General features: G+C 38.4%; 1 protein-coding gene across 3 annotated transcripts in view; it reads left to right on the top strand.

Annotated features, from left to right (window-relative positions):
- The window catches only part of FBXW2 (F-box and WD repeat domain containing 2), a 28,589-nt gene that overhangs the window by 2,200 nt on the left and 12,686 nt on the right, over positions 1–13,703 (top strand). For 2 of the 3 annotated variants that reach the window (XM_007451492.1, XM_007451491.1), the window contains exons 3-4: positions 3,299–3,808; positions 12,125–12,319. In XM_007451492.1, the coding sequence (XP_007451554.1) occupies positions 3,319–3,808; positions 12,125–12,319 (685 nt within the window). In that variant the 5' untranslated portion in view covers positions 3,299–3,318. The remainder of the gene's footprint in view (positions 1–3,298; positions 3,809–12,124; positions 12,320–13,703) is intronic. The other variant, XM_007451493.1, reaches the window with a different exon arrangement.

The following is a 13,703-nucleotide window of genomic DNA, read 5'->3' on the forward strand; positions in this document are numbered from 1 at the left end:
TACTCTGGTCCTGATTCTCACAGCCCTCAAGGTGAGCTAGCTTCCATTTTACAGAGGACAAAACGGAAGCTTAGAAGTTAGTTGAACATGTCCATGATCACAGAGGAAGTGGCTGAATCAGTAAAAGGTTTGACTGCTCCAAAGCATTTTCATTTACCTCATTCTGCCTCTGTATCCAGCTGTCCTTGACCATTCCCAGTAATGGGAAGCTCACCACTCCGGAGGCAGCTGTTCCATTATTGGAAAGCTCTGGTGTTTTAAAAGCTCCTCCTTCAGTTGAATTGAAATCCCACTTCCTGAAGTTTTCCCCATGGGACCTTTGCTGCCAGTACATGATATTCCTAGAGGCTCTCTAAGAGTTCAGTTTAGACCTGTGACCTTAAGAAAGTTCTCTCCAGAGTCAGTTCAATTTTTTAGAGAAACAAAAGCTGATTTTTTTTTTAATAGTGCATTCTGCAAAGTTAATGGGGCCTGCTTTATTTTAAAAAGATGCCTTTTTCATGACAGTGAAAGATGAAGAACTGGAAAAGAGCCTCCCGTAAAGGGTTCAGTAGCTTAAAGGGCAATTTCTAATGTAAGAGTGGGAAGAAAAATTCTTATTAGGAGTTAGGAGAGTATATAAATATCAGAAATGGCTGGGTTTTTAAAGGTGCTCATTGGAAAACTCGTCCCATAATCTCTGTAGTGTCACGGGTACATTGATTTGGCATGCTGTATGATGTCTCTTAGTTATTTGGTAATGATATTGTTTTCACGGGTATTATAAATTTGCATTGTGTCCATTTAAATAACAGTTCATCTTACATAAATGTCAGAGTTTCTGTGATGGACCTGTGGCATACTGTGTTGTGTGTGGCTGTGCAGGTGAGATAGAGGAAGCCCCCCTGCTTCTTCACTGTAAAAAATGATGCCTGGGCAGATGTTTTGGTTATGTTTTTAATTGGCCAGTGTTAACTAATTAGCTGTTGTGACATTTTGTGAATGTCCACAGAAACTTTGTTTTTTGGTCTTGCTATGAATGATTTTTTTAAAGTAAAACTTTTCCAGAAATTTTATAGATAAAAGATTGTTAGGATACAGAAAAAGGAGGAGGCTTGTTATTTTTGTTTTTTGTTTGTTTGTTTTGTTTTGTTTTTTGGCTGCGCAGAGTGGCTCATGGGATCTTAGTTCCCCGACCAGGAATCGAACCCAGGCCCTTGGCAGTGAAAGCGCAGAGTCCTAACCACTGGACCGCCAGGGAAGTCCCAGGAGGCTTGTTATCTTGTGTTAAGTTGATAAAACTTGGTGAAATCATCGTTTTTTGGCAGCCAAATAAATCCTTAAATTAGTAAATCCTACCTAGCCCAAACCCTGAGGGTTAAAGTCCATTCACTGTTCAAAAATATTAGACAACAGATGATGTGATTGGAATAGGTTTATTTGCTTTGACTGCTTTTTGTCTGATAACATTCCCACCAAATTTGATATTGGGAAATTAATGAAAATGATTTTTACATACCTTAACATTAACAAAGTTGGACGATGAGATCTGGATATTTGTGTAAACATTGATCTAGGTGACATATATGGAAAGGAGTTTTATTTTCCTCTTCTACCTTAATTTGGACATAAAGGTTTTTTTTTAATAAATTTATTTTATTTATTTATTTATTTTTGGCTGAATTGTGTCTTCGTTGCTTCGCTCAGGCTTTCTCTAGTTGCGGTGAGCGGGGGCTTCTCTTCGTTGTGGTGCAAGGGCTTCTCATTGCGGTGGCTTTTCTTGTTGCGGAGCATGGGCTGTAGGCGCACGGGCTTCAGTAGTTGTGGCGCACAGGCTTAGTTGCTCCGTGGCATGTGGGATCTTCCGGGACCAGGGCTTGAACCCTTGTCCCCTGGATTGGCAGGCGGATTCTTAACCACCACGCCACCAGGGAAGCCCTTAATTTGGACATAAAGTTTTTAAATTAGTATGATAATCTGATAGGAAACTGAGGGATCAGATTAGAAGCAAAGTTTTTATTCTTTTTTTAATCATTGAAATGTTTCAACATATGAAAATAGAATAAAAATCCTGTACCCATCACCCAGCACTAATATCTACCAACATGGCCTATCTTGGGAAAGATGGTTTTTACGTGATTTGCTTTATTTTTTGTTCTCTTCCTGTTAGTTTAGTCCCCATTGTTAAGAGTGTGTTGACACCTTGACATAGTATGTTTTGCTGGATACTTGTAAATTTTTTTTTTTGGTATTTAGCCCTAAAGGGGAAGGTGGTATATAATCAGGCTCGGTGCTCCCAGATTTTACCACCAGGTTGCAGTTCTCCTGGTGGTAGCTGGCTTCAGAGAGAGACACTTGGTGTGTTTAGAAGAGTACTGATCTTGAGAGCACTGGCTTTCAGTCTGCTCTGTTGGCTGTAGGCAAATCACTTACCTTCTCTGACCTGCAGCTTCCTCATCGGCAAAGTAAAGATGATGGTCCCTTTCTTTGGGTGCTTTTTAAGCATCAGAATTACTAATTTGTCTTATTTGTGCAGGCTTCCAGGACCCTCATGGCTCTCTGGGGGTACATGAAGTTAAGAGTTGTCACCAGCTCATATGAGGCTTATAAAAACAGACTATGTAAGGCCAGATAAGGCCTTTGGTAATTCACGTTATAACAGGCAGTGCCATAAAGGAAGTGGAAGAACCAGAATACATGAGCCGTATAACTTACTGCATCTGCTTATTTTTCTTCCCCAAACTTTTTTGCCTGAATATCTATTGCAAAAGCCAGTAGTCAGTTCTGTGATGCTAATAACAGGTCACGTTGTACCTAGCATGATGACCAATGTCTCAAATTACTGCTCCGGAGACTTGCTTTCTGGTTGTCACGTCCTTGTGCTTATTTTTGTGATTTTAGTGCCCAAAGAGAGTGTATTAAGGAAATGGTATTATGATGGTTTTGATGGGGGTTCCATTGTATAGAATACACTGTTTAATAAGGAATGAATACTCTGTAAATCTTTTACTGTGAAGATGCATGTAGCATGTGCTAGATTCCAAAAGGAGCAAATCACGCACACACCAGCATAAATTTCATTGAGTTATGTTTTGGAGGTCACGATTTGTTAAAGTATGATTTCACAAATGTATTTTCTTTTGTGTGCATGGAAATTTTTCAGATAAATACAGTGTATTAACTGTAAAGTTGTAATGTAACTAAGCATAATGTTGTAATGCCAAGTTTTTTACACTAATTTTTAATACTTCATTTGTTAGCAGTCTTGCTTGAACGGTCATTTTGAGCAGAACTAATACAATATTTTGATGTGCCACAGGTAAATTTTTCCATAACCTTATGGAGAGAAAGGACTTTGAGACATGGCTTGATAACATTTCTGTTACATTTCTTTCTCTGACGGACTTGCAGAAAAATGAAACTCTGGATCACCTGATTAGTCTGAGTGGGGCAGTCCAGCTCAGGCATCTCTCCAATAACCTGGAGACTCTCCTCAAGCGGGACTTCCTCAAACTCCTTCCCCTGGAGCTCAGTTTTTATTTGTTAAAATGGCTCGATCCTCAGACTTTACTCACATGCTGCCTCGTCTCTAAACAATGGAATAAGGTGATAAGTGCCTGTACAGAGGTGTGGCAGACTGCCTGTAAAAATTTGGGCTGGCAGATAGATGATTCTGTTCAGGACGCTTTGCACTGGAAGAAGGTTTATTTGAAGGCTATTTTGAGAATGAAGCAACTGGAGGACCATGAAGCCTTTGAGACCTCATCATTAATTGGACACAGTGCCAGAGTGTATGCACTTTACTACAAAGATGGACTCCTCTGTACAGGTAAGAGAGCCTGGAACTTTTTTTTGCATTTCATAGAGTGTAATCTTACAAATAGAACAAAATACTCCTCAGGCTTGAGAATGGCAATTGTTAATTATATAAGATATCTATAATGGCATTATCCCTCCATCCCTGACTGGTTTTTCTCCTCTTTATCCTTTTTCACTCTGAGAAGACAATTATTTTTATAAAATTTTATGAGAAGAAAGCTCCAGACATTTTTTTAAACGTGATGTGTGTCAGAAAGCTCTACTTGTTTCTGTGCGTTTCTTCCATGTACAGTCCTCCATGTTGGGTTTTTTTTTTTTTTTTCCTATCAGCTATGATTTTAGGGGAAAAAACAGAAAAGTTGCTGTCTAGTCCTAGCAAATAGGTCATTTTGGAAGAATTATGTAACCTCTCTGTGTTTATTCCCTTGTCTGTAAAATATGGAAAAGGAGATATTTCTCTCTTGCTCTAAGATCCTGTGGTGAGAAGAATTAGAAGAGTTTGGGCATGGGAATGAAGACAGTTGGGTATTTTAAAACTAAGCAAGTAGTTAGGTAACTTTTTATAACAAATGTAATCATTAAAATTAGAATTATATGTATCTTCCAATTATAATGGGCATGTGTTTCTACATGTGATTATAATTAGTGCCTATGTTTTAGGCAATACATTTGGATAGGTGTTGTAAATAATTCTCAAGCAAAGTTTAGAATGGCTCTAGGCAGTTCTTAATCAATGATAGCAATGCCTATTCATTTCCATCGTATGTAATATATATAGTATAGGGATACTTCATGTTCTGGATGATTAGAAATCATCCAGGATGATTTCTGATAAACATTTGAGTATTACCTAAATTACATAGTTGTCATTTTTAAAAGTATATACTATTCCTTTGTGTAAATATATCATAATTATTTAGCCATTTCCATATTATGCATATTCAGGTTGTTTCTATTTTTATGAATATTTTTGTTTGCATTATTTTTTTCCCCTTGAATTATTTATTTGGAGCAGAAGCCTCAGAGTAGAATCACAAGATCCAGACGTCTGAATGATTTTCTAGCTCCTCTTAAGTGTCCTTTCCAGATATATTGGATTGATGCTATGCCCACAGCAAAGTCTAAAGTAACCTGCTTCTCCCTCAGAGTCCTACTAGACTCAGTTTTAATATTTTTAATAATTAAGAGAGGTATGATTTCTCAGTATTGTTTTAAAATGGCATTTCTTTATTCATTGAGGATGTACATTTTCTCATGTGGTGACATTCTCTGAAATGCTAGACACTTTGTCAGTTTTATAAAATAAGCATTAAATTTAAGGCATTTCATGGTTTTGTTTGTTTGCCATCCTGAAATTACTCTGTGCTTACATTATTTTCCCTGTCCTATAAAAAGCCTGATTACTGGAACAACATCATCTGTTCTTTTATACTTTGATGTACTTTTCCAGCTGTGGTGATGGCTTTTCAGTATCCTTTTTGCGTCATGATCACCGGCAGGTAATTTTTTTTTAAAGATTAAGATGCCGTATTGCCTTTGAGCTTGGCATTTATTCACACTTGGGTCAATACTGGCAGTTGACTCATTTTCAGAACCAATTCCAGCTTTTTTTTTTTAATTTCTTGTTAAACTTCACATTTAAAATGCCGTAAAACCTGTTACTTGGCACAGAAGTAAATGGAATACATTCACTGAATTCTTTAACTACCTGGACAGTTAATATCTGCAGATAACTGTGGACCCAACCCTGCATTTTAAGATTATTCTCCAGGTGGGTCTATATGCTATGTTATTTTTAGTATGATTAAATTCACCAGGTTGGCATATGGAAAATTATGCTTTGTTTATTGAAAATGATCCAAAGCATTAGTTTAAAGCAGCATTCCTGGGACTGTTACTAGTGAGAAATATTTGTTAATAGAATTAAACATGTGTTTGTATCACTTTGTTAATTAAGAGCTTGTATTTTCACTGTGGTTAAATTGGGAAATTCTGAATTTGGCAGTAAATTTACAGTGACTCTCAGATTAGCCCTTAAGCAAGCAATAAAACAGTATTACCAAAAAGATCGATAATACTAAAAATTAACATGGTATGGATTCAATGAGGTAGTTATTCTGCTTATTTCTGAAATGGTAAGAAAGGAAACTTGTGCTTTGTGCTGTTCAGTACGTATTTATTTATAAAATGCCTACTGTGTGACAGACTGTGTGAGGGCATGCATAGCTGAATTAGAGCAGTTCTTTCCTCGGAAAACGTACACACTGGGATCAGGAAGGTAACCTGATTAAGTAAAAGTCTCCGTGTGAACTGTGGCTAATAAGAAAACACTGAAGTGGATAGCTGCTGCTCCACTGTAGTAAATTATTGCCATGTGGGATTCAGGCTCAGAGTTGTCAGATCTGACTTTTAAAGAGAAGCTCCAAGTCTAAATTTTTGTGAAATACCCTCGTTTTTTAAAAAGTATTAATTTTTAAGTATTATTCAGAATTTTAAAATATTGTGGTTGGGTCATATTCAACCTGTAAGTGGCTGTGTTGTGACCTCTGGCTTACATTCGAATGGGAAAAACAAGAGCTATAAAAGACGTATGATCAAATGATATATTTAACTAGGCTTACTGTGATGAACATTTCACAGTATATACAGATACCAAATCATTACATTACACACCTGGAATTAATATAATGTTATATGTCAATTATATCTTAATTAAAAGAGAGACCAACCAAAAAAGTGATACTGTTGAATTGTATGAGGGAATAAAATTATATAGTTGTTCAGAAGAAGGAATGATTTCTTCCATTTGGGAAAGTAGAGCAGTGTTTATGTTGGGTCTTGAAGAATGTGTAGATTTTTGGAGAGTTGAGATACACAGGGCTTTCCAATAGCAATATCAGCATTCGAAAGGGCCAAGCATGAAGCATGGAGGATGAAAATAAAGAAAACCCCTATTGGCTGAAATCTTAGAATATAATTAGGGAGAGACTCCTAGACTATAATCTGAAGAAATAGGCTTGGGCTGTGTTTTCACAAGCCTGGAATGCCAGGAACATGTATTTGGACAGTTTTCTATAAACTATGAAAGATTTTTGAGGAGAAAAAGGGCCGAGTTCAGAGCTTTCCATTTCAGATAAACTAGTGTTTCTTGTTTCTGTCAGACCCAGGTCCTCTTTTGATGACATATTTTACAGTATTCTCCTATCATGAAGTAAAAATCATGGAAGTAACTTATCTATAAGTACACATTTTAAAAATCAATATAATACCCAAACTTTGATCCAGAGGAGAAATAAGAGGACTGTGATTTAAAGTAATACATATTGAACACGTGCTCAAGCATGGCTTAGAAGGTGGTAAAGTAATCAGATGTGTACTATTACTGTGAACATGACAGCTGTGAATGCAGAATGTTGTGTTTGTGTCACAGATATCATCTGTGACGCCATCTTTTCAAATGGTGAAAGACTCTTAGCAGAGTTCCCAGGAAAGCACATCGTTCCTCAATTTATCTGGTAGTTACACTCATAGAAAATTAGGTATACAGTTAAACTGCTAATACTCTTTGTAAAACAGATTTTAGGCTCAGTCAGATAACTAAGATTTTCACTTACAAATATCTGACAGAACCTTATGGAATGTCATATAGAGTACAGATTCTTTTTGTGCTCTGCAAACATTGCAGGATGTCCAGCATTCCTGGACTCTGCCCAGTAGATGCCAGTAATGTCCTCTCATTGTGACAGTGAAGCCACCCTAGAAATTTCTGAAGTGTTCCCCCTAGGAGATGATACTAATTCTGTTGATATCCTTTGACATAGACACATCTTGCGCTTGCAATTTAAATTACTAGTCTTGCAGTTAAGATGAGCTTAAATAGGTCTAGATATAGGATAGTAAGGGTAGAGATTTTTAAAAGTAGCAGTTGCAGAGAAGAGCAGCTATTGAAATAGAATTGACAGTATTTGGCAATGAATCGGGTATGTGGTAAGGAATAGGGAGATTTCAAAAATGGCTGAAGGCTTCTAGCTGCGTGTGTAACTGGGAATATAGTAGTAGTAGTAAAAGAATAGAAAATGAAGGGATAAATTCAAGAGGATAGATGGAATTCAATTTGGCATGAACTGAATTCAGTTGGATGTCTAAGTGGAGATTCCCACAGTATCTGGAAATGCTGGGTGAGAGCTTTGGAGAGTGCTCAGGGCTAGAGAATGATTTAGGAGTTAGTCACATCACAGCTATGGCTGTAAGTGAAATTTTAAAAGGAGATGGAGAGAGGAGAAGATAGAGCATAGGGGGGATCCTTTGAGTGTGTACTCAGAGAAAGGGGAGAGGTAAAGAAACAAGGGTAATGAAGAGAGATTCAAGAAGGAGAATGAAAGTTGCCTGACTTGAAGAGGCACTGGTAAATGTTTATTCAGTTGGTTAACAGAGTCAGATAACTCAGAGGGGTGGTTTGAGAGCTGAGATCTGATTCTACCAGTTAAATATTTAAACTTAACTTGATAAGATAGCTTACTCTGTTTGGGTTACGGCTCATTTTTCTGCTTACCTTTGTTACATTACCCATCTCTGTAATTTTTATATCAAAGATTGTTTTCTGAGTTGAGAGGGCTTTTTCCTCCTTTTATATAATGAAAAAATAGTCTACATTTAGTCCCCTTTCACTTTCCTCTACATTGTATCATTTACAACCTCTTTACCCAACCTGATTGTTTTCTGATGTTTATTAGGGTGTAAAACTGAATGGCCTCATTTTTTCTTATATAAACTAGTTTAAATAATTAATTTAGATAATCTTTCCTTTTTTTATCAGATTGTGGTAAAGTATATTATCATTTTAACCATTTTAAGTGCATTGTTGTGCAGACATCACCACCATCTATCTCCAGAACTTTTAGCATCTTCCCAAACTGAAACTGTACTCATTAATCACTGATACCCTATTCCCTCCTCCGCAGCCCCTGGCAACCACCATTCTACTTCTGTCTCTGAATTTGACTACTCTAGGGACCTCATGGGTAGAATCTTAACAGTGTTTGTTCTTGTGTGACTGACTGAATTTCACTTAGCATAATGTCTCCATGGTTCCTCCATGTTGTCATGTATGTCAGAATTTCCTTCCTTCTTAAGGCTGAATAATAATCCTTTGTATGTATAGGCCACGTTTTCTTTATCCTCCCTCCTAGTTTATAACTGGCCTTCCTGCTTCCAGTTTTGCTCCCCTTCAAACCATTTTCTTTGATGCAGCCATAGTGATCTTTCAGAAATGCAGATAAGGTCATAGTTAAACATCCTCCCGACCGAGTTCTCCAGCCTCACCTTGCCACTATTTCCCAGTCATACCGAACTGTTATCAGTGTCCATGTTTTAGGCAATGCATTTTGACAAGCATTGTAAATAATTCCTAGGTAGTTTTTAGAATGGATTCAAGTAGTTCCTTATGAATCGACCCCAATGCCTATTCACATATATTTATGTAATATATAGGGATATTTAATAGGTGCTTTAATAGTTATGTTCCAGCAATTGGTAAACCACGGACTGCAGGGGCTGGATCCAGCAGAGTGGAGTAATTACCACAGAGACTCTAGGGCTCAAAAAGCCTAGTATATTTACTGTCTAGTCTTTTACAGAAATTTTGGCTGAGCTCTGGCATATACTGCTTTTTTCGGTTGGGGAGAGGGTGCTGATTACTTTATTCATCCTTTAGATTTCAGCTAGTTAATACCTGAAAGTTTGGGGTTTTTTTTTAAGCCATGAAATTCCTTCTTCCAACAGTCCTACTGCACAGCCCGGCTTAACAGCAGAGTAGAGGATATAGCTGTGGAGCTGGTCGCTCCATCTCCTGAGGCGAGTTTGTGGAACACCTCGATGTTGAGCACAATTGTAAACTCAGCGGAGCTTCACCTGGGGCGCTTTCTCCTTTTATCCCCCCCTTGTATTTGCTGTGGGCTTTTGTACTGCCCACCACTTACTGTACTGAATTATTATTGTTTGTTTAGCCTTTTTGTCTTCCTAGGAAGACTAAGCACCATAAGAGCAAGAGCCCTGCCCGACACACAAGTTCTCTAAATATGGGTTGAATGAATGAATGAATGAGACCCTGGCTGAACACTGGCAATAAATCAGAACCAAGCTCAGATAGGATCTGAAATGATTTCTTTTCCTGCTTTGCTTCCTAGAAATATAGTCACAAAATGCTGACTGGACCAAAAAGCTGAGAGGACCTTAAAGATTATCTAGACCTGTGCTGTCCAGTGTGGTAGCCACTCAACACGTATGGCTTTTGAGCGCTTGAGATACGGCTAGTTCAAACTGACATGTGAAATAGGAAGTACTCACTGGATTTTGAAGACTTAGAATGTAAACTATTTCATTAATTTCTATATTGATTACATGTTAGATGATAATATTTTTGGCATACTGAGTTAAAAATATTAAATTATTTTCCCTGTTTTGTACTTTTGTTAATAAATTTATTTATTTTTGGCTGCGTTGGGTCTTCATTGCTGCGTGTGGGCTTTCTTTAGTTGTGGCGAGCGGGGGCTACTCTTCATTGCGGTGTGTGGGCTTCTCATTCGGTGGCTTCTCTTGTTGCAGAGCACGGGCTCTAGGCGGGCAGGCTTCAGTAGTTGTGGCACGTGGGCTCAGTAGTTGTGGCTTGCGGGCTTATAGAGCGCAGGCTCAGTAGTTGTGGCACACAGGCTTAGCTACTCTGCAGCATGTGGGATCTTCCCGGACCAGGGCTTGAACCAATGTCCCCTGCATTGGCAGGCGGATTCTTAACCACTGCGCCACCAGGGAAGTCCCCTTTTTTTTTTACTTTTTAAAGTAGATATTAGAAAAATTTAAATTGTGTATGTGTCTTGCCTTATATTTCTATTGGATGGTATTGTTCTAGATCATTGGTTCTCAATGCATTGCTAATACATTAGAATCACCTGGCAAGCTTTTACAGTAATTAGATCCTACCTCAGATGCTCTAAGTTAGAATCTCTGAAGATAGGGTCCTGCACGTGTGTTTTGATAAAGCTCAGCAGATGATTCTGATGCCTCATATGCCCATTGAGAACCACCAGCCAAATCTCGCCTTTCATTTTATAGAGAGGAAACTGAATCCTTAAATAGTAAAATAACAACAAATATAGTCTTCATTTCAGTATGCTCTCATAGGGTTTGCCCCAGTTGAAATTCATACTCTGCCTCTTTCATAACTGATAGCTATTTTTCCGTTGTCTGAAACAGTGGCTCTTGATCAACCCTTAAAGTTGGCATTGTGGCTAACTTTATTTAGTCATTTAAGCTTTTAGAAAAATGATCAGTTGGTGCTTTTCCAAGATACCATGTCCTTATTACAGGGACTACATTTTTGTAGCTTCAGAATGTTTTTTTCTTTGTCAGTTCTTGTTTTTTTTTTTGGCTGCTCTGTGCAGCATGCGGTATCTTAGTTCCCTGATGAGGGATCGAACCTGTTCTCCCTGCAGTGGAAGCGCAGAGTCCTAACCATTGGACCGCCAGGGAATTCCCTCTTTGTCAGTTCTTATTGTTACTTTTATACAGGTAAATTGTGAGACATGAGTTCATCGTTAGGATTTTAAATGTGATTAAGACAAAGTCCTGAATTGTCACCATAATCAGTATAATATTTTCATCAGAGGCAGAAGTAAAACCTACCCTCTTTTCTGCAGACTCTTAAGAGGCTTTACAAGCTCTTTGTTGAGTTGTTGTGAATGTCTGAGAATAATTTATGTCTAGTTTTCTTTGAAGTTCCTTCACATATTTCAAGATGGCTCAAGAAATTAGCAATTAGCCTTTGCAGAAGTTAACCAGTGATTGGAGGCTTATCTATGATTTGCCTTAGAGTAGAACATGTTCCAGCAGACAACTTTACTATTCACCATTCTTTATTTGTTCAGAATTGTTGGGTAGTGGACAGGCATGCAAGTGTACGCATCCAGTCATAGGTGGTACCCACCATTTTAAGCTTAAATCAGAGAGCTCATGATAGCCAAAGATTTGGGAAAATTTACAAGTGGAAGCACCAAGGGGTGCTTTAGTCTAACACCACGCTATAACCTGGAAAGTTAAGGGAAAAGGACTAAACCAAAAGGCTTGGATTCAGTCCCAGGGCTGTTAACAGTATTCTGGTGACCCAGAGCAAGTTGTGTTACTGTCTCCATGCTTTGGTTTTCCCAGCTATTAAGTGAGAGTGCTAGAGGAGGTGACTGTTAATGTTCTCCTTTAAGAATACCATGGTTTGGGGAATTGATTTTCCTTCTTTAGTGTTTGTTTTCTTACTAACCTCCCTGTTTTTCTCTTGAAGGGTCAGATGACTTGTCTGCAAAACTATGGGATGTGAGCACAGGGCAGTGTGTTTATGGCATCCAGACCCACACTTGTGCAGCGGTGAAGTTTGATGAGCAGAAGCTTGTGACAGGCTCCTTTGACAACACTGTGGCCTGCTGGGAATGGAGTTCCGGAGCCAGGACCCAGCACTTCCGGGGGCACACGGGGGCGGGTGGGTTGCCTTTCTTCAAGGTTTTCAACAGCTACTTTACCCTCATTCCTTAAAGCCAGGAGCCAAGAATGTGATCCCTTTTTTGTTTTTGTTTTTTAATTTAACCTGTCTTTCCCCCAATTTCTTTCTCAGTCACTACAGTTAATCCCTTTATTCAAGTTATTCTTTTTTGGAATTTTCCCCCTAATTTTGCTTTTCCTTGGCCCATTTTTTAACTCTTATGTCCTTTATACCCTTATGCTAGGAGAGGCAGTTCTTCTTTTCCCCTGTTTCACTTATATCCTGTTGAACAGTCAGCCCCCTCTGTTTTGATCAGATTCCGTACCTCCAAATTGAGTAAGTGCTACACTTGTAAATTCAGTCCACTTTATTTGTAGAATTAGGACTGGAAATCTTTTGGAGTGACTATACAGATTACATCAAATTGGAGCTTGGTTGACAATAATTTTATAGCAGCCTTAGTTTGTAAAAAACTGGTCATTTGAACATAGCCTTCAGGTCTGAGCTTCTCCCTCTGCTTCACTGTATTTTGGAGCTCTGTGCAGAAATCATGTTGATGTAGTTCCCAGCCTCTTGTGCAGCTGCTCCCTTCTTCCTTTCTGCCCTTTACCCACTGCATTAACCCCTGAGAATCATAGTCTGTGCTCTTGAGACACTTATGAGCAGCCTTCCTGGACTCCCTAAACAGGTTGAGTTTCTCTGCTGTAGGTTTCCCAATACGTGTGTTAACACTTATCATATCAATACAAGTAAGTATGATAACCTTGTTTCCCCACCAACCTGTAAGCTCCAGAAGGACAGGGATCCTGCCTGTCTTATTCACACTTAGGTCCTGAATTCCTTGCACCATACCTGGTACTCAGTAATTCTTTAATGGAAACCTAGCTGTTTTATGGCAAAAAAACAAGTCCTCCCCCCCATTTTGTTTGTTATCCTGTACATTTTCCTTCAGTCTTCTCTGCTACCATTTGTTTGTTGTAGAAATTAATATTTTGAAGATAGATGATTTAACATGGAACTTATATATCAAACTGAGTGTAATATTCCACAGTGTCCAGGGTTGTACATTGACTTCCAGGTGATTTTATACCTGGTCAGCTTTGAGAGCCCTGTTCTAAAAAATTTCCTCTTTGCTGTTCCCTGGACATTGCTGTGGCTTTACCTAACTCCATGCCTTTGCTGTTCCCTCTACCTGCAGTATTCTTTCTTTTCTTGATAAATTCTACTCATCCTTCAGGGCCCATCTCCAATATCGCCTCTTCCCTGAAGTCCTCCCTGATACCCCTGGGCAGAGTTAGTCATTCTCCTTGGTGTTTCCCTAGCAAGAGGTAAACATATATATATATATATATATATATTTTTTTTTTTTTTTTTTTTTGCTTTT

This window comes from Lipotes vexillifer, unplaced genomic scaffold, assembly GCF_000442215.2.
Source record: "Lipotes vexillifer unplaced genomic scaffold, Lipotes_vexillifer_v1.1 scaffold588, whole genome shotgun sequence".
Taxonomy (NCBI): Eukaryota; Metazoa; Chordata; class Mammalia; order Artiodactyla; family Lipotidae; genus Lipotes; species Lipotes vexillifer.